The sequence below is a fragment of the Citrus sinensis genome, chromosome 7 (genome assembly GCF_022201045.2).
Source record: "Citrus sinensis cultivar Valencia sweet orange chromosome 7, DVS_A1.0, whole genome shotgun sequence".
NCBI lineage: Eukaryota > Viridiplantae > Streptophyta > Magnoliopsida > Sapindales > Rutaceae > Citrus > Citrus sinensis.
In genome coordinates this window covers 2905826-2930374 of record NC_068562.1, presented here as the reverse complement: position 1 = coordinate 2930374, position 24549 = coordinate 2905826, and the positions used below count along the sequence as shown (strand labels likewise).

At 35.6% G+C, this 24549-nt stretch overlaps 3 protein-coding genes and 1 pseudogene across 3 annotated transcripts; 2 read left to right on the top strand and 2 right to left on the bottom strand.

Annotated features, from left to right (window-relative positions):
• The first annotated feature begins 164 nt into the window (after positions 1 to 164).
• On the top strand, positions 165 to 2249 carry LOC102611716 (cytochrome P450 CYP82D47-like; annotated as a pseudogene).
• Positions 2250 to 3564: 1315 nt separating this feature from the next.
• Positions 3565 to 7926, top strand: LOC102617325 (protein root UVB sensitive 4). Its single transcript, XM_006466612.4, has 10 exons — positions 3565 to 4360; positions 4833 to 4979; positions 5217 to 5363; positions 5769 to 5831; positions 5917 to 5993; positions 6144 to 6249; positions 6429 to 6531; positions 6637 to 6788; positions 6894 to 6959; positions 7134 to 7926. The coding sequence occupies exons 1-10, from the start codon at positions 3884 to 3886 to the stop codon at positions 7368 to 7370; spliced, it is 1575 nt and encodes a 524-aa protein (XP_006466675.1). The 5' UTR covers positions 3565 to 3883; the 3' UTR covers positions 7371 to 7926.
• A 123-nt stretch (positions 7927 to 8049) lies between these two features.
• On the bottom strand, positions 8050 to 14264 carry LOC102617025 (extra-large guanine nucleotide-binding protein 1). The gene is made up of 8 exons (XM_006466611.4): positions 12809 to 14264; positions 12585 to 12722; positions 12388 to 12492; positions 12097 to 12282; positions 11333 to 11513; positions 10590 to 10831; positions 9576 to 9739; positions 8050 to 8872 (listed from the first exon to the last, which is right to left on the bottom strand). The coding sequence occupies exons 1-8, from the start codon at positions 14027 to 14029 to the stop codon at positions 8275 to 8277; spliced, it is 2835 nt and encodes a 944-aa protein (XP_006466674.1). The 5' UTR covers positions 14030 to 14264; the 3' UTR covers positions 8050 to 8274.
• Positions 14265 to 19820: 5556 nt separating this feature from the next.
• LOC102612004 (protein JINGUBANG) lies at positions 19821 to 22086 on the bottom strand. Its single transcript, XM_006466682.4, has 2 exons — positions 20475 to 22086; positions 19821 to 20106 (listed from the first exon to the last, which is right to left on the bottom strand). Exon 1 carries the CDS (start codon positions 21926 to 21928, stop codon positions 20504 to 20506), a length of 1425 nt encoding a protein of 474 aa, XP_006466745.4. The 5' UTR covers positions 21929 to 22086; the 3' UTR covers positions 19821 to 20106; positions 20475 to 20503.
• Between the last annotated feature and the right edge of the window lie 2463 nt (positions 22087 to 24549).

Below are 24549 nucleotides of genomic sequence, written 5' to 3'. Positions count from 1 at the left end.
ATCATATTATTTGTTTCTATCCTGATTTCTTCAAAATTCTTTTTCGCCGGTGATGTTATTTGATATCCATCTTTGTTTTATTGGTTTTGCCGATTAATATTGGTACTGTTGACTGTTTAAAGCACTAAAAATGGGTTGGGGCCGTCCCACCACCTGTGAGCGACATGGCAGACAATTATGGACCTGTCTTTACTAAAAGATTAGGATCACATAATGCTTTGGTTGTGAATAGTTAGGAAGTGGCCAGAGAGTGTTTTACCCTCCACGATAAGGCTTTCTCCACCAGACCAGCCATTACAGCCTCGAAACTGCTAGGCTACCACTATGCCGTGTTTGGTTTTGCTCCTTATGGACCTTACTGGCTTGAGATGCGAAAGATAACTGCAGTTGAACTTCTGTCACATTACAGGCTTGATATGTTCAAGCACATATGGATTTCAGAGGTGCAGACTTCTATGAAAGAGTTGTACATGACTTACACTTTTAGTGCAGAGCATGCAGTTCTGGTGGACATGAAGGACTGGTTTAAGAATTTGAAACATAACATCACTTTTAGAACGGTGACAGGGAGAAGATTCTTTGGAAATATTGCTGATGGCAAGAAAGAGCAGGCACTGCACTCCCTAAAATTTATCTGGGATTTCTTAGATCTGTTGGGACACTTGTGTTGTCTGATGCAATTCTATCTCTTTATTGGTTGGAAAGGAACTCGATGCTCTGGTTGGAGGATGGCTGGAGGAGCATAAACAGAAGAGACTTCTGGGTGGAGAAGGAAACGAGGAGCAGGATTTCATAGATGTTATGCTTAACATTCTAGAAGATGTCTGGATATTTACTTTCGACGCTGATACCATTAACAAAGCAACTAGCTTGGCAAGTACTTTTGCCTTTCAAACCAGAAAAGCTATCACAGTAACTGTGGCTAGTGGCAGTTCCAAACGTGCTCATATTCTCAACATTCTCCCATACTTAATGCCTTGCTATATGTTTGTAGCTTTAAAGTGGTAATGCTGCTTATTTCAATTACAGTACTAAGGGCCAAAGTTCAGCTATTAAGACACTAGGTTTTTAGTTGTCTTAAGCATCTAAACAAAGAAAAGAACAGGGAAAAGGTTCTTAGAAACACCATTCCGGATCAAGTGAGACATGGGTTCAACATTTCTGGGAAATGTAAGGACTTGGCACAGATTTTTATAAAGAAGCTTGCAGTGAATCTCCAACACAATCTGTTGGTTAGTTGATTATCCAAACTGGATTGTTTTCAATAAATTGCACGGTAATCAATGCTTCGGTTTTCATTCCTTACCAGCAACCTTCTCCTACTTTTGTATTTGGAAATGGGTCATGGTCAATGCTTGATTGATATCAAACTATCATTTTCCACTTAATATCCCATTTCACAATAAAATACTTACCCTAAAATATGAAAGTATGAAATTTTCTAAAGTGACAAACATTTTACTGTGCGTAAAAGTCAACACGTTGCAAGAACAGGTTGTAAAAATTTGAATGAAACTCGACACAGACTTACACGAGTACAAAAAAATTTGCAAGCAGTAGGAATTTTGTTTGCTTCATAACTAAATTGCAAAGTTTATAACTTAACCTATAGTTAACAGTCAAGAAATTTAGGACATACCATCAATCTGAATAAATTTTGTTTGTGTACCTTGATAGTCAATTCCAACTATTTTGAGTGTCAAAAAGAGCATCGTAAAGAGATTTTTCTAGTGTCACCTCACCCCCCATTCCCTACTTTGGTGACACCACCGCTGCCCCTCTAATTTGGGCTCTATCTTTAATCCTCAATAATACTCGTGTTAAAAAAGGCTCAAGAGGAACTGGACATATTTGTTGGCAAAGACAGAAATGTGCAAGAGGCTGGCATTAAAAATCTGCGATACCTCCAGGCAGTTGTTAAGGAAACATTGCGCATGTACGCTCCAAGCCCTATTCTTCTTCGTGCTGCAAAGGATGACTGCACTCTCTCAAATGGCTACCACGTTGCAGCAGGTACATCCTTAATGTTGAACATCTGGAAAATCCAATGCGATGAGCGCGTGTGGTCTGATCCTAATGAGTTCCAACCTGAGAGATTCTTGACTAGCCATAAGGACACCGACGTCTGGGGTCTAAATTTTGAAATGATTCCTTTTGGCTCGAGAAGAAGATCGTGTCCAGGGGTTTCACTAGCTCTCCAAATGCTAAATTTGACAATGGCTAGCCTGTTGCATAGTTTTGAAGGGTGAACCCATCAAACAAAGCAGTGGATATGACTGAGAGCAGCGGCCTGATACACTTATAAGCAACCCCACTTGAAGTTCTCCTTACTCCGCTTCTTGCTTCCCGGCTTTACTCTTAGATCAAATGACAGAAGACTTTGTAATAGTAAGGCCTAGCAGTTACTTGAGGAGATAGCTCGTGGTCTGTGTGGTATTTGATATTCAAGCTTTGTTGAATGCTTCTATATGTGGACGAGAGTTTACTCTTTTGGTCCTGAAATATCCATAAAATGTAGCTTTCGACGTATAAATTGACTGGAGTAAGCAAGAGGATGTAATTAGAAACAATACACATATCCATAAATTCACCATCATACCAAATTATTGGTGCATCGTATTTAGCATGGGAATCCATGCTCTGGATGCAATACTAGTTTGCCAAACAAGCGAAGAAATGGATGAAGTCTAATTTAAAATATAAAAAATCTGATGCCACCTGCAGGAAACTGCCAGGTTTGGGGTTGATAATTGTGATTATCTCTTGTTCCTGAAAGCTGATTCTATCTGGTATTGACGTATGATGCATGTGCTCTGAAAAAGCAACGCAGTTAATGTGGTAAGTTTCCGCGTAATTAACAATATCTTTCAAAAGAATTTAGTTGAGTTTATCTCATTGAAAAAACTAATAGGATGGACGATGAATTCTGAGCAAGTGAATAAACTAACTGGATGCATGACAATCTCTCTATGTTGTAGAGGAGTATCTTATTGTGAGTGCGGATAATTAATGTATCCATAAGACAAGCTATTTTTTCAGTCAGATGGTTCCATGAAGTAGGCATAAGGGCAAGAAATTCTTAGGTTGTTCATTTTTATCAATCTTGTCCATATCTTAATGCTTTATCCTTGTTGTCTGCCATTAGCATAGGAAACTCTCATTTGTTTCGTTATCAACCCAGTGCTCTTTGGCATTAGCCATCAGGTGAAGATGTGGACATGTCAGAGAGCACTGGGTTGACAAATTTGAAAGCATCCGCTCTTGAAGTTCTCCTCACCCCGCGTCTGAAAACGAGGCTTTTTGGACAATAAAAGTGCTTCGTACTCCGAAGCTAATGATGAAGAAGCCCCATGCGGTAAATGAAATTAGCAATGTCACATAGTATGAACATGCTTTACATGATCACATGGCTTTGCCGCTTGCTATCATTGCTAAATCTAATAAAGTCCATTAACATCTAGCAAGTTGATGATCGTCCGGCCTTCATTTACAAAGAGAAGCATATAAAATCGATATATTTAGTTGTATCATCCAAAACTTGTCCAAAATAAGCCACCCTCGTTTATAATATTTTAACCAACAAACAAGTGAGTGGTAATGGAGAAAAGATCGATCCGTTATACAAGAAGATACCATATTGATCCTTGAATAAAAAATAAAAATAAAAATGAGAACAGAGCGAACGCTGCGTTCCAGCATTGGTAGTGCGACGTCGTGTCCGTAATACGCATGCACCCCCTGAAGTGAATTCCCCAACACTATTCCTTTGCTTTCTATTTTTTTAATCCCTAAAACACTAAACCCAGCTATTCCCAAAGCCACCGAATTTGGCGGGAAACTTAACTTCGCGTAAAACCTTAATCCCAAAACCTCCCCAATTCTCATGCAATCCACTCTAAACCCTATCTCAAACTCAAGTTCTCACCAATTTCAATTACCATGGAAATACGCAAAACCGCCACAGTGCATTTCAAAGACCCTAAAATTTACTTCTAAAAAAACCCTAACTTTCGCCGCCAACTCTTTGCGAACCTCAATCAACTATGAATCAGAGGAGAGCCTCAATAAAGGGCCCGAACCTGCGGGACCCACGAAGCTTCCAGTGGTGGTTCGTGGGTCGGGGCGGGTTTCAAGATATTTCTGGGACGGAAATTGTTTGCAATTGATCAGTGTCGACGGTGGTGCTTCATCGTTTCGTTTTGAGTCCGATGACCAGTTTAGGAAATTGTTTAAAATTTGTAGTTTAACTGTCAGGGATTTTTTTATACCCAAACAAGTGAGCGGAAATTACATGGGGTATGTTAAATGGAAGTTCTTGCACCGTCTTTTTAGCTCCGCTCTTCAGGTTCTTGCTACTCAGGTAATGATATCATTGCTGAGTTATATATTTAACATTTTTATAACATCAAGTGAAGTGAATGTAATTTGAATTAGTGTTAGTGGTTTGTGACAATGGTGTTTAAAAAGTTCCATAATTTATTGGTGCTATCCTGAATTGAACTTTAAGTTGGTGAAAAGAAGTGGACAACGGAAAATTGCTGCAGCTTGACGAATTTTTTGTTATTATATTTGTTTACTGTTGTAGAGAATTGTCATCTTTGATTATTGAAAATTTAACTTGTTTTATCTTGGTGGCCTGGTTTTTAACGACTTTAAACTGAAATAGTATGGAAGAGAGATACTTAAGATTACTTAAGACGGTGGTTTACACATTGTATGTTTTAGGTGCGATCAATCAGAGAAAACTCTACCCTTGCTGTTAAAAGCAATGGAGATTTCCATGTAAAACTTGATTATATGCTACCTTAGTTGTGGGAATGGTTTTATGTCAGGCAATGTTTCGGGCTATAGGAATTGGGCATTCACATTCACTTCCAGCAGCAGCAGCTCTGAATTGGGTCATGAAGGACGGACTTGGACGATTATGTAGGTGCATCTACACTGCAAGCCTAGCTTCTGCTTTTGATACCAATTTGAAGGCATGCCTTCTATTTCATTTCGAATTTGGTTCTCATTGTTACTTGATTTGCTTTGATTTGTTCAAAGTCTTTTATTTTATTTTAATTTAATTTCTACATTGTGGTCCATGCAGTTACCATCACTTCATTTGGTGATGTTCGTAGTAGTTAAAAAATTATAAACTGCCGATCATATACCATAGAATATATTAATTAGAACATAGAATAAGGGATGATCTTTTCCCATATCTTTTGCAGAGGGTCAGATTTTTGACGTCTGTGATGTTCAGTTTGAGCATTGGGGTTGAGCTGCTAACGCCCGTATTCCCTCAGTACTTCTTGCTGCTAGCATCTCTAGCCAACATTGCTAAACAGATAAGTCTGGCTTGCTACTTGGCAACTGGTGTAAGAATCCACTCTTGAACATTCTCTTAAGCCCTCTTTCACTGTGTTGGCCGCAGCTTTTAGTTTTTTATTTGTTTTTCGATAAGGGTAGCAAAGGTAGGTATATGCATTTAAACATTAATTCTTTCTATCTCTTCAGCTGAAGTTGATGTGACATCAATCTTTCTCCTCTTTCTTTTTCTTTTCCTTTTTTTTCCCCCCCCCCCCCCCTTTTCTTGGGAAAAGGTTTTATGTTTTGTTTCACTTTGGTCTTCTGTCCCACTTTAGCAATTCTCACTCCCTAAAAAGAAACAACAAAGCATTACCGTCATATTGTAGAATTCATTGTTCTTTGTTGCTGACAACTTTGTAGTGGGTTTTACAATCTTTCCATGGTGCATTGATGTCATCATTCCTTATGATCAGTCTGCAGTTCATAGAAGCTTTGCTGTAGCAGATAACCTTGGTGAAATTTCTGCAAAAGCACAGGTTATAATTTTTCTTCGCATGTATTATATAAAGTCTTTGTTTTCTTCATTTGGTTTAGAAACCTGATCTTTGGTATGGGTGCCAGATACAAACAGTGTGCTTTGATAATCTTGGCCTCATGCTTGCTGCATCTTTGAATATGTTGTTGAAGAACAATCAAAGGTTTTCTTCTTTTATGTTTAATATGCTTAATGGCCTGAGCGTAGAAATTAGTTGAGATAATTATTAACCTTTCAATCTCGATAAATGACCTTTCCTGCCATTTGTGCACTTTTTGTTAATCAATTTCCTAACTTTTGATTATTGTGCTAGATTGCAAGCAGGTTTACCTTTTGTTGTATACCCCATTTTCTCAGCCATTGACCTTCTCGGAATATATCAAGCGCTTAAGCATGTTCATCTTCAAACACTGACTAAGGTTAGGAGGCACTGGCTTTTAATATGTCTGACTATTTAATGTATGTCTGCTAACTATCTCCGACCACCCTTATAATTACATTAATACACGCTTACACAAGGACTATATACCTTTCACTAGGTAATTTTTCTTTGATAAATACTTGACCTTCTCACTCTTTTACCTTTTTGTATGTTCAGGATAGGCTTGAAATCATTCTTGACAAATGGATTGAGTCCGGACATGTGCCTTCACCTGCTGAAGTTAGTAAAGATGAAGGCATTGATTTCCTTTGGAGCAAAGGTGTGCTTCAATGTTTCTTGTAACTGCCTGTTTTCAGTTTTATGAGCTATCTAGGAATGCACACCATCAATGAAGCTTAAATTAAATTTGTGAGATTTTGAGCAGGCAGACAAATGTGGCCCATCAGAATAGGATGCATAAATCCCAAAGGTCAGATACCTAAGTTGTCGATGATGGCAATGCAGTCTTTAAGCGGGGAAGATTATTACTTCATGTGCATGGAGATCTTCTGCAGAGGTTTAGCTAGAAAAGGGCAAGTGAGTATGGCAATAAAATATTGTTCAAGAAGACAATTAACACTCATTTTATAGTTGCTGATCTCATCCTTTTTTCTCATTTATCATATCTGGGGGACATTGTAGCTCGGTATCCTTCTGTGTCTGAGAGAAGGTGCTAGCTCAACAGATATTATCTTGGGCATGTTGCAGGTACGAAGAGATTTTCTAAGAAAATTATTCTTACAACTTTATATATGCAAGTACCATTATATTTTCAAGTTTTCTAGAAGTGTTGCTAGATGGAAGGAGGTACTTCTTGATTGTATTTGTTCCCCTCATTCAATTGATGAGCTCTAATGTGATCAAATAATTGCTGTCCTGTAGGCCTGTTATGTCCGCAAGGCTCTCCAATTGAGCAGTTGGTGGATGAACATGGTAGTAGCTGGTGATGTCTCAGATCTGGTTCTCAATGAGTGGTTTAAATTGAACGAGGATAGCAAGCAATGTGCCAAGAGAGACATGTGCTTGTTGAATGAACAAATGTCAGGACTAGGTTGGGCAATGAAAAATATTCTGTTGAGTACGCAGGAGAGGGTTCAATACAGTTTTGTAGATGACTGAAGATATCAGGGTATTCTTGAAATTTTTGTGTGCTGCCCTCAAGGCAGATGAGAGTTTTGGGATCATGCAGTATACTGTTTTGTAGATGACTGAAGATATCAGGGTATTCTTGAAATTTTGGTGTGCTACCCTCAAGCTAGAAGATAGTTTTGGGACTGGGATTTGAGGGGGGAGGAAAAAAAAAGATTTATTTTCTTCGTTAGCGTCAATTAGGAACAACTTGGTTAAGAAGCTAACGTTTTCGTTTACAAGGTATCTGCAAATCATGCTCGTATCGTATATAATAATATATGCCGCTTACGAACTTTCAAGGAAAGGGCCATTGGGCTACAGGCTAGCGGTGGGCCAATGTTGTGGGCGCCAGCTCAAGATTCAAGCTTTCATGGGGCTATTTTCTCTTTCTACAAAAATGCAAAATTAAATATTAATAGATCTCTCTCCCCAGCATCGATAAGGGTAAATTTCTGAGAGGTTAACTGCAAACGTATGTTTCTAAAGTTCCAGCCCTGTATTTGAGATAATGAATTCTTCCATCCACCAAAGTTTCATTACACAACTGAAAGTTTTCGAGAAGACCTTGACCTTGTATGCGTAGGCTACAACACTTTAACTAGATCAGACGTTTTGTCATTTCTATTACTATTGAACATAACCAACCGACGGCCGACATACATAAGCATGATACAAAAACTGTTTAAAAAAAAGTCTCCATGGACAAGACGTAATGTTCCATACGTGCAGTACACCAATTAATGAACCATATCAGCATGACAGTTAAAATAATACCTAAAAGGATTGGGAAAGCTTACAGCAGTGGGTCATGGAAGGGAACGCTCTCTCTGTTCATTTACATACTATTGCATATGTACACTCTTAGGACCCATTTACAAGGCTTTTCTGATTATCAATGAGAGAAGGAGCTTGCCTCAGTGCTGTACATCGAGTACTCACTAATGCTAAATATGGTTTTCTCTTCATCCCACTTTAGAACCTCCCTTGCATATTTAAGAGCAGCATCAACACTATTAGGCTCCAATCCCTTCACCAGGGAAACATACAATTTCCGCCCAGTGAGAGATGAATAAAGCCTCTTGAACTTGACAGCAACATAGTGGGAAGCCAGCTGACCTAGTGAGGGGCTATGATTGATGTTGTTGCTGTTTCTGTTGCCATTGGGGTGATGACGGCTGATCACTGGATGAAAATCTTCAAACCAGTCGCACTGGTTCAACGGTACATTTTCTATTTTTTCCTCAAACAGATCATATTTGTTTAGTATCAAAAGAAATTCCATCTGATCAAAAGTTGGATGAGTAACAATGCTTTCAAAGAATTTCCTGCTCAGCATCATCTTGTTCATAAGTGACCCATTGCCGTCAACAGAAAATTGGTCATAGTCACTCAAGGCAACACAGAAAATGACCATTCCAATGTCTTCAAACATCTCTAGCCACTTGCAGTTTTCCCCAAGACCTCTTGCCTGGACTCTAATAAGTTGGTATCTGATAAACAACCCCAGAATGGAAAATGTCAAAGGATTTTAAAAATAAAAATAAAAAGTTAAAAAAGCAGTCTACATGCTAATGTCACAATGTCCATAAAAGATGAGAAATGAAGATTGCATAATATGTAAATAGCATAGGTCAATGTGTCAGAAATCAGAGAACTAACTGGACAAACAAAATGCAGCAGAGAATTAAAGCTAATGGATTGTCAATGCAACAGGAGGTGGTTCTCTGATTTATCAGATGCAATATCTCCAACCTTAGCTAGTTTAAGAGAAGTATAATAGCAATTTCCAAAGCACATGTAAGAATTTTTTATCTTTTACCATCTCTGTGGAGCATGAACCACCCACCTATAGCTTACTTTTATACAAGTATTAGACCTATGAAACTGTGTCAGGATGCAGAAAAGTGTGTCTATAAAAAGCCCAATTTCCATCTTCAAAGAAGAAACTGGGTTTTAATGGCCTAATTTAGAATCCAAGCCAAATAGGAGATTACCGTTTTAATAGTCCAGTGATCCGCACATGTTCTCATTATTTATTTCTATGATCTGCCTATATATCTTTTAGAACTGTCCTACCCAAGGCAACTGAAAATGGAAGGCGCTTATCTCACAAACATGAGACCAATATACCCTAGAAATAGGCTTCATTTCTTTCCTTTATTTTTTTGCAAAATTTTTTACACTGGCACCCACCTAAGCAAAGAGTCATGCTGATCAGCAGTGTCAACAGAATCATCAGAAGCTGAGCGGGGAAATGAGAAGTCCACACAAGCAAGCCCATTTGATGAAGTGACACCCTCAGCATATAGAATATCCAAATCTGAAGGCTCATAGTCTGTTCTTGATATATCAACAACCTGAAGACAAGAAGATAACAATAGAAATATTAACAAGAGTTAGCCATAATTATCATCCTCGCTCACACCAAAATGAACCCAAATTCTTCTTAAACAATTCATTTTTCCTTTAACACAACTCTTTTTCCTATTATTCATGAGGCCCTTTATAACAAGTCTGGGATTCTTGGAAAGTTGTGGACCCATCAATTCATTGCAGGCAGACTTGCTTCTTATTTTTTATTTTTTTCAAAAGAAAAGAGAATCTATTTTCCTTTCAAGAGTATTAAAACCTAGGTCACTAAAAGATCTTCACTAAGATCCAGGTGTTCATCTTATTTCTACAACGTGCTAATTCCTCCATTTAAATGCTTAGCTTACCATGCATTTGTGTTATCCAGGTTGAATAACCAGACAACTACTACGTAGAAAGTAAGGCCAACACATTTTTGTAGGGTAGTAGCATACTTTTTTTTCGTCTAATATTACAATACAATTCTACTGATATCATAATCAGAAGTCTGCTGAGACCTGGCTTGATATAGTCCATTTGAAGCTCAATACAAAATCCGCTCCAAAAAAGGATGGAGAGGCAAATTCTAAATTAGGCAAAATATACTTCCACAACCACATGGAGAGTCCTGAACCCATTGACCTCAAGGATGAGGCGAGGAGGTGTCAAACCACTAGGCCAAGATATGTAGTAGTATCTTAAAATCCCGATTATATTCACTGACATTAGACGTTAAGTTTAAGAATAGAAATCTTCAGGCTTGTAAAATTAACGTCCGGTAATTTATTATTGAGAGGCACAAGTACCAACAATTTTAAAAAATTTAGTGGAGCCTAAGAATAGCAAGCATGATTTTACCCGCTCTAGGAAATAACTAGCAACACTAGATAGCATTTCCAGTTCACTTCTCCGGCTGTAAGTTGCCTGAATGGCAGCATCCTTCCATAGCTCCTCAACCAAGGGAGAATATTCACGAGTAGCAGCTGGGAAAATAGCTTCCAAATTGCCTGACACCATAGTCTTCAGAAGCCAATCAGAAAATGCTTTAAGCCTTGGGCCAATCGTGTAGATAGTTTTGCCATCAGTGCCGTCAGAACTCCCTATCATTGACCAGAGAAACTCAACTGAGACAATTAGAAAATATATGATTTGTGTGAACAACAATGCAATCATGTTAAAAGTAGTTCCTGACACCTTGCAGCTAAAAAATTTCCATATCATTGAAAAATACTTAACATGCCTGACAAGCATTCTAGAAATTTGGCATTAAACGAAAACACTTCTAGAGACCTTAGGGGCTTAAGTGACTTTCACATAAAATGTTTTGGAATCTTAAATAGTCAAATTATCCAAAAATAAATCCTCAGTATAAAGTTAGTGATTTAGACAATAGGATCTTACCTGCCATTTATGCAACATAAAAACCTCAAATCTATTAAGCACCTGTGTCAAGTTGACACCAACACATGGAAAGGTATGTGTATTTGGAATATATACATATGCAAGTTGACACGGCATGTGTATTGGAACATAAAATTTGTTCAATATACATGAAGTTAAATAAGTTAGGGGCAAAGAGAAGAATGAATACACTTTCTTACCAACTGGGTTCATTTCATCCAAAGATTGTTTCTTCCTCTTTTCACCCAAAATTTCTTCCTCAAAACGCTCACGACCTTCAAGAAGTATGCCAAGATAGCCATACACATTGCTCTGGATCTTCAACTTAATATTCTCATGCTCATCATCTGAGAACGGAACGGCTTTATAGAGAATTTTGGCCTGAAACATTTGTTAATAAATAAATCAATATTTTAACGTTATCAGCAATAATATATCATAAGATAATAATGGTCATATAATTGAAAAATCAAAATATTGTCAAAACATTTTTCCTTAAAGGTCCACCTATGCTGTAAAAGCAAGTTCACTTCATACTCTTAATAATCATAAACAGCTAAAAATGACTATGCAACTATTTAATTCATTCACAAAATCCTTCAATGTCAACTCCTAGGGGTTGAACACAAATTATTCCTAGCATTTTTAGCATTAACATTAGTCAAAACTAATGCATCTTCGCTCCAACATCAGAGCAAGAGTAGACATATAATTTGTATCATAAAAAGTTAACAAGATACCCACAGATGAAATATGATTACCATATAATGAACAAACTTAACTTGATTATTATAGCATAATGCTCAAATTTTTTTAGGGGCCCCCTGCCAGAACTCTTCTCCTCGTTCACATTAAGTAATACAAGTTTATTTAAGCAACATTGCAATCAGTTCGATACATAGGTCCCCACATAAAAATAATTGCAATATTGAGTTGGAAAAAGCATTTCCCCATTTTGAAGTACCTGCTTAAATATAGTACTCGTCCCAGATCCACTGCAACCGACCAAAAGTAACTTTTGAAGTGTTCTCCGTTCAATATAGTCAGGAATGGATCTGCTCATCAGACCACTTCCTTGTTCTGCACCAGGATTTGAAGATTTTGAAGGAACTGGCAGCGACAAAACAGCACAGACTAGCTTTGTCTTAGCCTGAGAAGCAATGTCTAGTATATAAATGCCAGATTGATGCTGAGAAACTTTTGGAAAGATAGACTTAAACACAAACGGAGAAACAAATTCAAACATAAACCATACCATGCCCCAAATATATCCTTTAGTATTCTTCTGTCCCTCTTCTTGATATGACCCATCCTCATTCACCCAAAAGTGTGGATTGCCGGCACATTGAACTCCTGCCAGCTGTAAGTTAACGTTCAACAGAAATTGATATTAACATTTCATGGACATAAATTAATTTCCAAAAAGAATAATACAAGTCTAGAAACACTGACCTGCAACATCCTCAGCTCTACTTTAGTGATCTCCCGACCATTGATGAAAATCTGTGTGTTTCCATTGCTAGCATCTGGCTTGATTGGACCCCCAACACTCAGATGCGGACTAATAATCTTTGATGGCTTCTGTCCTTCCTGTGAAGATTCAGCAGAAGCGTCAATATCCAAAATAATGAACTAAAATCGTTGTAAATAGATATATTCAAATATGCCATATTCACCTTTCCCCAAAGACCAGATACTTTATCATACCAATAATTCCCTGGTTTTAGCTTCTTCGGTGGGTTAGGACATGTCTGCAATATAACCAACTCCTCACGACAAAGAGGTTTCCCATTTACGCAAATATACTCCGGAGGCAACTGATTCGCCTCACACAACTTCTCAGCCTTCATTATTTGCTTAACCTCCAATGGATTAAGCAAGCGCTTTAGCATTCTAGAACATTTTCCCAAACTCCCTCGTTTAGCCTCATCAATAGGATACCCAATGCATGTAACACACTTCCTTCCTTCAGGCATTGACCCCATTGCTCTAAGCACACAATTACAACAATACTTTGCATCACAGACGATACAAACCTCTTTCTCTGTAAACCTGTTTCCCTTAAAACACCTATAACACGAACCTTTCTTCCCTCTCGTTTCAGGCTCTCTCTTAACTCGCTGCATAATCCTTGGTGCCTCTTGACTGAACTCATCCCCAAAATCGTCGTCTTCGTCCTCATCTTCAGATGCAATATCACGAAACGTAACAACCGGCCCTCTTCTTGCATCACCATTAGATTCAAAGCCATCATCGTCATGATTAATTCTATTACTCAAATCTCCAGTTTTAAGAGATGAAACCCGTGATGAGGGGTAATCCATACTCAAAACAGATTCATTTGATTCCCAATCAGGCTGATTTAACTCATCAGTCATATCCAAACTCTCTTTTCCAACGTTCGAACCTCTCAATCTCGACCAACTCTCTCTTGACCTCTCAGAACTACTGATATTCAAATTCTCAGTAGTCGGATTAAATCCGTTTGAACAATTACCTAATTCGCCGGACACATAATTTGAAAACTCTAAAGCGCCTGAGCTACTTAATTCACCAGACAATACACAATTGACACTGTCGGCGGCTCTATCGATAACGGACGTCGGCGAAACTGTCGTTTCAGATTTTACTTCAGCCTCAACCGAAGCGGGTTTGAGTTCCTTGGAGAAACTTGTTTTCAATTTATCGGCCGATACAATCGGATGGACAACCGGCAGCGACAATTTATCGGAGAGAGAAACTTGCTTGACAACGGCGGCCACAGGAATTTTCTGTACATTGATCGGAACGGCTCGCGGAATATCGTAGGATACCGGTGGTCCTTCATATTCAGTTGCAAATGAGTATTGGATCGGCGCATCTTCAGCTACGGGAGCTGAAATCAATTCCGGCGTCATTGTTTCGTTCAGTATAGCTTCAGATGTAACCCTAAACTCGATTCATATTCAATCTCAGAAATTAAAAGAAATAATAAATAAATCCATAAACAGAGAGCGTTGGAAGGAGTAAAATAGAAGGGAAAGTCGAAAGTGGGCGAAAATTGGAAAATGACTGGAGGTAAAGAAAAGGGGAAAAAAAAAACCGTAGGTTCAGCTGTAGCTCTAGCTAGCTCTGTGCTGGACACGAATGGGGGAATCAATCTGTTGTTTTATTTTTGAAATAAATGCACACGTTAGTTTGCTTTTGGGGTTCTATCATATAGATCCCTGACCTTTTCCCTTTTTTATTTATTTAATATTTAAATTAAAAGAAATGGCAGAAATATCAAAAACGTCTATTTCGCTGTAGGACTTAGGATTGTGATCAAGATGATGAATGAAACATAAATTTAATTAGGAGATGGATATATTTATTATTTTCATACTCATTTCTTATTTAGAGAAAGTCCGATCGCCTCCCTATTCTCCTATACACTGTATTTTTATAAGCTTATGTAATATTATTAATAAACATTATACATAAAATAATTTATTCATTTGATATTTAATATATTTATTTTTAAAATTTTTAATAAAAACATAATTGATAGATACAAGTTTATTCATGTAAATTTATGAAGAATCTTACAAGTATAGTTATGCTTTTGATTCTAAAGTTGTCTACAGTAAATACTTTTGGACATTTAATTCATGATATAATGTTGACATAGATACTTTGAATGATTTTGTTGAATAGTTAAATATGGTGGTTTATGTAATGAATTGGTGCTAAAAACATTGTTATTTTGTGTTAATAACCATGTTTGATGCTTTAAATTTTGGATGATCTCGTAAGTAAGATATGTCAATGACATTGATCTTAGTTGGACAAAAAATTATCAATAACTTTAGTTTATTTTGATATTTTGGTGTTTCTAATTAGTTATTAACATAGTGTATTTTAGTTTTTTTTTTTAGTTAAACAAATCATTATTCATTAAACGGGGTCTTATTATAGTTTAATTAAATTAAGTTTTGAACATAAATAGTAAGTTATTTGGGGTAGAGAGATAAAAAAAATTCATCTATTAACATTTTAAAGACCAATAAAGTGACGTAGTGATCTCCCCTTCCCTCTTTATTGCCATTACTAAATAAATATGTCTCTATATTTAGAGAATAATAATAACACCCTTCAATATTAGAGCTACATCTAGTTAAATATATATTAAGGATCAAAGTGGATTGTAAATCTACGTCCAATTTATATTTTTTATTGCTAAATTATTTTTCAAAAATTGCTTACTCGGGATTTTTTTTTTAGATCTAAAATATTTATAAGCATTGAATAAGTTAACAATTTAAAAATAAATTTTAAATAAATTATTATTCGATAATCTAACATGATCTTAAACATACACTTATTCTAAACATAGGCCAAGATAATTGGTCATTGGTAATTTTAGAAATTATAACAAGTCGGCCGACCTCTTTAATATAAATGGACAAGCTATAACTTTAGAGTGAAAAATGTAAGATTTTAGGGATGAAAATGATAAACCATTGTCAGCTTTATTTTAATTTAGAATTGGACCGATGATTTTTTGCTGGGGAAAAGGGCCACGTGGGGTCCAGGGAACTTTTGTCTTTTACATCGTGTTGTTGGCATCTTAGAGCTGTTAGGGGCGCTGGGCTAGGGAAAAGGACCAGGGTGATTTTTACCGTTTGTTGGTTGGTGGTGGTGTTCGGTGATGTGAGGTTCCGCTGTTACAAATTTGAAGCCGAGGGTGATGGTGATGGACATGGATTGTTCCGCTGAATGGGCAAGGGATCAGAACCTTTTTGTTTGGGCCACCCCCACCTCCCTTGACACCAAAAAAAAAAAAAAAACCCAGTTTATCTGATAACTTGTTATTTTTTGTTAATTTGCAATTTGCAAAGTTGATGTAGGACACAAGAAAACCGATTGTATGTTGCACAATTGAAATTAAAATCCAATCCATCATGGAACATGGCTCGTCTCTGAATTGCTTTTGGTTTAAAAAGTTTAAAAGTAATTTTGAAAAGTTAAAAATTAATTTTATTAATTAGTAATTTTTTTAAAAAATTACTTTTGGTGAAATCGCTCCATTGTATCTAGATTTAAAAGTAAGGAAGAATTAGTTTTTTAAAATCTGATTTTAAGAATTAGTCTTACTCTTATTACAATTATATATATATATCCTCACATATATTATAAAAATCTAAAATTATCCTTATTTAATTAAGAAATAAAACCAAGGAATTTAAAGAAAGTAATATTATTACAAATAATATTGAGACAACAAAATAAAATCATTTATTTTAATTATTAATTGTTATAAATACACAATAAAATGAATATTTTTCATACATATGTCTATAAATGTTGTAAATAAATTTTACTTAATATTAAGTGTATTTCAGTCATTTATATTCTTACCGCAATTCAACATATAATTTATTAAGCGCATATGACTGCTTTTAAAATTTAAACCACTTTTAAAATTAAATTTTACCAAACATTGAAGTGATTCTCTTCCCAACTAATTATTTTTAAAGCACAACTAATATTTTTTTTTTAAATATAGCATTATCAAATTAGCCTTAAGACTAAAGTATCAAGAAAGTATTTTTTGAATATTTTTATATAACTTAAATGGACATCACGGACATAGTTTCCCAAATGGATATAGTATTATCAAACTAGCCCTAAAACTAAATTAGATATCGTCTTCTAGTTGAATGGGTGGTGTGAATAGCTCTCCTCATGCCTAAAACCGGTTCAACTTCAGTGGCCCAACTTAATAGATAGGCGTTACTATCAAGTGTTGCCTTTGATTTTTTGTACCTAAAGTTGTAATGGTTTTGTATCACAAATTGCGACATCACAGCAATACGGGAGACTATTGAGAAGGCATCCCCAAAAATCTAGAACTGAACTTTGCTACTTTAACTCAAAGCTTGAACATAATACCAGAAAGCTTCTCGCAAATCCTGTTAGTTTTGTTGTGCTAAATAGACTTTGATTTGAAGATACACGTGCAATACAGGGTTAAACTAAGAGGTTTTTACTGAAAGCAAATTACCAGTGATTTTAATTAAATACAAGTTTATTTAGGCGAGTTTTAAAATTGTAAATGTGTCAAAAGGAGATGTGAGATGTTTGGAGAGGTGTGACTGTGTGAGCAGCACCACTCGTGTTTAATTAAATCACTATTCTATATTATTTTTCCTCTGTTCTTTTTTCTGTGATTTGTAAAAAAGTTCGGTTTCATTTGGATTTAACAGAATTATTTTGATGTAGAAAACAACACCACCACCACTACAATGATGATGTGTTTACCAATCATGGACGAGAATAAATTGTTGGGATGGGAATAAAAATTTGTTGGGGACGAGAATCAACAATGGGGCCCATGTCACTGTTGGGAATTAGGAATGGGCTCGAATTCCCAATTCCTAGATCCCAGGAGTTACGCATCAAAACCCCATTTTCAAGACTAGTGAAAAATACCCATCCTCAAACTTCTAAATTTTTAATTGTCTTAATTAAATCACAAAAATATAAAAACAAAAAAAAAAAATGAAAGAAAAATTATCTACTCCCAATCGAACCGAAAGGCAACAGGCAGCGGCACCCCAGAATTGTTAAACAAGTTTTGTAGCACCTATAATCGTTGGTCGTGCAGCCACTGACGAGTCACCTGCCGTTGATTTCGCGCCAAAGCGCGGCACCCCAAAATTGTTAAACAAGTACCGTAGCACGTACAATCATTTGTGGTGCAGCCACTGACGAGTCGCCTGCCGTTGATTTCGCACCAAAGCAGCAGCACCTGCTGTCAACTGGGGCATTTCGTTGCCTATCTCGTCGTCGAAGGAAGCATCACCGCCGGTCATTTTTGCTGCTGCCGATTGACACTGACGATAATTATTATTATTATTATTATTGTTGTAGTTGTAATAACTATAATAATTATTATTTTATTATTATTGATATTATATTATTATCATTATTATATTGTCTTTTTGTTATTATTATTATCACCATCATCATTAACAATAAGCTTTTTTAATAATAATAATAATAATAATAATAATAATAATAATAACAACAACAACGGCTAAATAATAATCATAACAAAAATAATTAACTGATTCCAAAGTAAACACATGATACCAATACACTTCATTTTCATTTTAGTTCTTCCAGCTCAAATATTTGATTTATTCTTAATTTGATTCCAACCCATCCCTATTCTTTATTGGTAGATACACTATAAAACTGAGAATATGAACATTTTCATTGATAATCGTTCGAGTTAGAGAACATGTGACTTCTTTTCACTAATTTATAAGTTCTATTTGCATTTAGGATAAATTTGTAAAGTGTGATTACTATTAAATTTCCACTGTTATATATTATAACTATCACATAATAATTTATATTTTTCAATTTCCACTTGTACTGATCATTCCTTAAAGACAGCCCCATACATGAATTTACTGCTGCTAATTTGAGTTTTATGATTATCTTTTCTTATATGATTATTGATTGGTAGTCGATGGATAAACATAACACAAGAGCTTTAAATGATCAAAATATGATTCCAAATTCATTAATCAATTGCCTGCACCAACTAAAATGGACTATATATGTAGTCTTACACTTTTGCCCAACGCATGCGCATATTGTACGCGGGGAGCTGCCATTTAGCTAGGATGCAATCAACCATCACTTGGACAAGTACCTTATCTCCTAATTTGTTAACCCAATATTATTTTTCCTATAAGTTTCTTCCGCGCAAACAGAAAAGCTTAGTTAGGCTAGTTGCTTTTAATAGATCGACAACAGATCACATAGAAAATCAATGCCAAACTATCTGTTCTGCCATTCATATTAATTGTTGCTTGGTGTCTAGCTGTTCTTATTGCTTCTTCGAAAAGAAACTTCACATCATTTTATTCATAACTGCAGCTACATAATATAAATTTTCATTTTAACTTAAGCAACCAGCTGATTACCGAATGGCATAAAAATCATTGCATAGATGCCTTGTTCTATATATATATATATATATATAAGAATAAAAAAATTGTAATTAAATTAAAGAACTAGTATATATTAATATTTCAAGGGTGTTGTTACATTGGCGGTGCCTCTGCCTACCCCCACTCTTTGGAGTGAAGAAACTGCTCTTACAGGGGTCCTGTTGGCCATAATATGGTCGGCTAACTTTAGAAACAAAGAAGAAGGATGGCACTTTTCGTCATTATAGTATTACTTTTACACAATTCTTCTTAACTAGTAGCACAATTCAATCCTTTTCGTTAATTTTATATATGCCCTAGCAGTAAAAGAAATGAACTCAACCGGATTATTTTATTTATTATACAGCTGAAAGTAGTACTGGATTCCATTTTTTGTTTGGTTTTTCTTTTTAATTTTAAAATCTCATGTGTCGATTTCAAACCAGATAACATAGGTTTGCTTACAAGTTGTTCCATTTTCTACTTGATTTCTTTAGTCTTCTAATTGTCGACAAAACTGGATCCAATTGTTCCTCCTACTTTGTCATCCTTATTGACTCCTGTAGCCTGCTGAGATCACAGCATCATTCAAAATTCCAAACCCTTGTAATTTAAATAGAGAATACATGGCATGCATGCAAACTCCAGCACAAGTTTTTCTCAGCGCTCGAATCAAAAGATGTATCTATATATATTTTTAAAAAGAAATCCTCTAATTAATTAATTCACAGTATAGAAGACTTTGGTTGCGTGACACCAAAGTTCACATATTCAATACTGATCGCGCCATTGTTTATAATAAATTTTTTATACACTCATGACTTCTGATACAGCTAACGATGAAGAGTTTTAAAAAAACATAGGGGATTACAACGACCAATCAGACACACATCCATTTTCAACATCAGCTTGCAAGGATAATCTTCTTGGGCGATTCTTTCATGTCTTTCCCTGCGATCTAAGATTCTCCAAGCTTTCAAATATAATGGATTTTCCACTGTTCTTCCCTGGATAAAGCATGTACGCCCGGACAAAAAAAGGGAACAAGAAAATGTCAAGAATCGAAGATGGAAGAGGTGTTAGGAAAAGACAAATGGCAATTACCTATCTGTTCAAATTATTATTCAATTGTATGCTTCGGCTTATGCTACCACATTAATTCCAACCTCTATGAGTGAGTATAAATCTTAATTCTCATTTTAATTTACTTGTCACAAACAAGCAAAAATATATCTAAATGAACGTTATTAGTATGTATTAACAAAGAAAAATGTTACAAAATTTTCCCAATTCATAATTGGATTTTCTCGAACCATGCATGTATGCAAAAATGACAATCAACTTAATTACATTGAATCACACAGATTAAACTTACGTTAAATTGGTGAACTTTTATTTTTACTTTTAGCTTCTCTTCTGGCAAATTCTTCCCTGGGAAGAGAAGCTTGGCGCATACGGCAGTGAGTTAGGCGCAACACCATGTCCTTCCAATGGATGTTGTTGGGTAGTGGATACTAGCGGCGGTGCTTGCTCCGATACCCTCCACATCTTCACGGACTTATCTAGACTGCCGCTGTACAATATCCACCGCTTTTCTCGTGATAAAGACTCATCATCTTTCTCAACTGCTAAGCACTTGACAGGCCCGCTGTGTCCTGTTAACATGGACAGACATATGTGCTCATTCTCCTTTCTCCTCCATATGCATATACTCATATCAGCCGAGCCACTGAACACAAGATTCCCAGCCGTAACCAAGCAAAGAATCGCCAGTTTATGTCCTCTCAAGACACCACCATGAGATAGATTCAATTCCCTTTCCCAGAAGTTAACTAACCCGTCTGATGAGCCGCAATAAACAATCGCGGCATCCGGGCTAATAGCCAATGCGGTGACTGCACATTCTTGCTTCAACAAAGTCTGCGAAAAGAAATGCTTCGTTCCTTTCCCTTGTAATTCCCTTCTCCAAACTTTAACCGTGCCATCAGCTGATCCTGTAAAAACCAAACCATCAAATCCCGCAACAATGGAATTAACAGCATCGTCGTGAGCTATAACGGATTCTAGGCACTTGTAATCAGAGGTTCGCCAGACTTTGAATGTTTTGTCCCAAGAAGCTGAGTAAAGAAGGTTTTGATCTTCACTCATGCTAAGAGAAGATATTGCATCGAAGTGCTTGATCCAAAGCCCGTTACGACGTCGTCTAACTTCAATATAATTGCTTGGTTTCATTGAACACTTGATAAAATCCTTAAAAGTTGGCAATGTTCCAACACGCTTATGAATGCTAGCGTCTTTGGAAGAAACTTTCCAAACTCTAATCTTGCCATCTTGATGACCGCTAAAGATCTTCTCATTCGAAATCACAATCGCTTTCACTAACCCACTATTCGATTTAAAACCAGAAAATTCCCTCTGGTTCTTCCAAACCCTAATATTCTTGCTATCAGAACCAGTGTATAACAAATCACCAGCAGCCGCTAGCGAATATATATGACCCTCTTCACGTACCAATGATCCTATCAGCACATTTGGGGAGAAACCATCATCATTATTACTAGGAGGGGGCACAGATACGTGATGAGTTGACCATGGAGACTTGGAAAATGGAGAAGATGAATCATTATGAGTTGGTGAACCATCTTGTGCAATCGCGAATGCTTTGTCGTATATTGGTGGTGTATTGTTGTTGTTGCCGCCGCAGTATGGAATTGAGAAATCTTCGTCCATTGGTTCGGAGCTTTTGAGCCTACCAAATTTTTGGGCACGGGCACTGTTCTCTTCTGAAAATATTCGGCCAGGTCTTGACCCCCCTCGTGCTCCTTTCATAATTATGATTTTATTTTTATTTTTATGGCCTAATATAACAACCGATGCAAGCCGGTGTGCACAAAGAACTAATAACTTGGCAAAAGCATCTAGCGCGTGGTCTAATGTAAAGAATAATGACGAAAACTGGTTTTGAAGGAAGCCGAAAGTTTGAAGAATATTAGTATGAAATGAGAAAAAGTATGCAAACAGAACGCCTGAGAGAGAGAGGATGAAGAATAAAAGACTTTGCACTGACATTGAAATTTGGAGAATTTCGAGGGGCCCCATACTTAGATGGCAACTGCCGAAAAACGGTTCCGTTTGATAAGATTATGCATTGAAAAATTTCGCCACTGTTGAAACGCGTATTCACCTAAGGTTGTCTTTTGGTTTCTTATCTTGTGATCGCTCAAGCTTTCCAGTCACATTTTGCCACTTGGATCTTTAGTGCTCTTGAAATGACAGTCCTATCCCAATTGTCTTAGGTGGCAACAAAGTAAAGCATTATTCATTCATTGATTATTGAAATTAGCGTGGGCGGCGTTGTAGAACTAAAAACTTTTATGGGACTACCCAATCCTGAAACGGAGGAAGCGGAAAGCGTACGATTGTCACTTGAAACCGTTGGACTTTTCTGTTTTGCTAATCAGGAATAAACTCTGACCTTTGACTTTGTCAAAATTATATCTGAAAATTGTCCTCCTTGTCGTTAAGCGAGCATCAAAATCGAATAGAGATTATTTATCCTACAATAGATTAATCTTTATGGAAATATCTTGAGTTTCTAAACAAATTATAGGGAGTATCCAAAAATAATAATAATTAAGAGTGTCGCACAACAATAGGTAACATAATAAAATGTTAAATATAATTAATGAGCAATCCACTGAATTTTAATAATAAAAATATATATTTGAAATTGATTTAACTAGTAATTTAGTGGCTCAAATAGCTTCACTCTTAGCTTAAAACTCTTGCACATGAGTTAAATGATTATGTAACCTTTACCGTTTGTAATTTTGGTACTTCTCGTTAATTTTGTTGCTTCCCGTAATAACTCATATTATTGTCGATCTCGCCTTTCATAAAAGCATGCCGTAACAACTGAACCTTAACAAGCTAAATTTAATTTACAACACTATTTAGTTACTCTAATTATAAACTTAACTATTAAGAGAATATTAAATTATATTCAAGTACGATTTGAACCTTATACCTCTTATGCGTATCTTGAGGGGGCTGCAATTTTATCAGTTAAATAAACTATTATCAAAAGAAAATATTATTTATAAATAGTTTTATACGTAATTAATTCAAAAGGATGAGACGCATGAAATTCAAAAGATAAAAAATGTAAACATAGTTCTTCTAAAAGAATCGCTGAATATATAGTTTTAAAACCATAATTGAAATGGGAGAAATTGCTATTGTTACATTTTCAAATTACTGTTGTTAGATTCGAGAATTAATTACAGTATAAAGGTTACAGTTTTCTTAATTTAAAACTATTACTTAAATTTTCATCAAGTATGACTTATCCAATTTAATGATGTAAATCCAAAGTAACGATGGAGTTATAATTTTTTTTACTAATTTGTTTTGTATAAATTATCCTGACGTGATTAAAATAGTTAAATTAAATGTCTCTGAACTCACATAATTTATTTTATTATTTTATATTTTCATTTGAACAATAATTTTATGTCACATTAATTTGTATAAATAAGTTTATACAATAATTTGTATTATCATCTCTCCTAAATGTAAAGTGAAAAGTAGCACTTAATTTTTTATTTATCTATCATTAAAGTGAATGAATGCAGTAAATAAAAATTTAAATCATGATTTAAACATTATAATTTTAAATCAAAGGAGCCCACACTAAACTAAATTAGATTCAAGAATCAATTGCAATATACATTGAAAAAAAAGGAAATAAAAAAAAGGTCTATAATTGATAAATTTTAGATTTGAGACTTTCAACAAAGAAGCTGCTAGGGGTGGACAAATTCGGTTTGGATCGGTTTGGGACATATTCTCAAACCGATCCAAACTAATCGGTTTGAAATATTTTCAAACCGATATCAACCTAAAAATTTTTTAAACCGAACCGATTCAAATCGACTGGATCGGTTTGGATCGGTTTGGATCCAGTTTGAACTTATTAACTAAAATTCCACTTCTTTTATATTATTTTACCTAAATTATTTGTTATTTTTTTGTATCCGTAATCCAAATTGATACCTCTTTTATATTATTCATATCTACTTTGATATCTACATAACAATTCAAAGATACATCCATACAAGTTTACAGCATAATACATCCTAATAAACAAGTTCTTAACCTGTTCATTCAAAACAAACTCACAAAATTAAAATAAACTTGAACAACATTTGACAATTAAAATATTGAGCATCTTGTCCATCAAAATTTATGCCCCAATTACTTTTGATTTGTCAAAATCTGCATAAAATGATAAATATAATTAGTTAGATTGCTTAACTTAGAATATAATATAATTATATAATATTTCTGGATTGGATCGGTTTGAATCGGTTTAGAATCCTTCCAAACCGAAATCCAAACCGAGTGATGTCGGTTTGCAATCCAATAAACCGAAACCAGTTTTTTTACTA

Bases quoted from the DNA above. Each gene is read 5' to 3' on its own strand.
- LOC102617025 (XM_006466611.4), bottom strand. From the start codon at position 14,029: ATGACGCCGGAATTGATTTCAGCTCCCGTAGCTGAAGATGCGCCGATC. The intron at 12,493-12,584 runs GTCAGTGTTTCT...GTTAACTTACAG, and splicing joins TAGAGCTGAGGATGTTGCAG to CTGGCAGGAGTTCAATGTGC. The intron at 12,283-12,387 runs GTATGGTTTATG...ATTGCTTCTCAG, and splicing joins AAGGATATATTTGGGGCATG to GCTAAGACAAAGCTAGTCTG.
- LOC102612004 (XM_006466682.4), bottom strand. From the start codon at position 21,928: ATGAAAGGAGCACGAGGGGGGTCAAGACCTGGCCGAATATTTTCAGAA.
- LOC102617325 (XM_006466612.4), top strand. From the start codon at position 3,884: ATGCAATCCACTCTAAACCCTATCTCAAACTCAAGTTCTCACCAATTT. The intron at 4,980-5,216 runs GCATGCCTTCTA...TATCTTTTGCAG, and splicing joins CTTTTGATACCAATTTGAAG to AGGGTCAGATTTTTGACGTC. The intron at 6,789-6,893 runs GTGAGTATGGCA...GGGACATTGTAG, and splicing joins GTTTAGCTAGAAAAGGGCAA to CTCGGTATCCTTCTGTGTCT.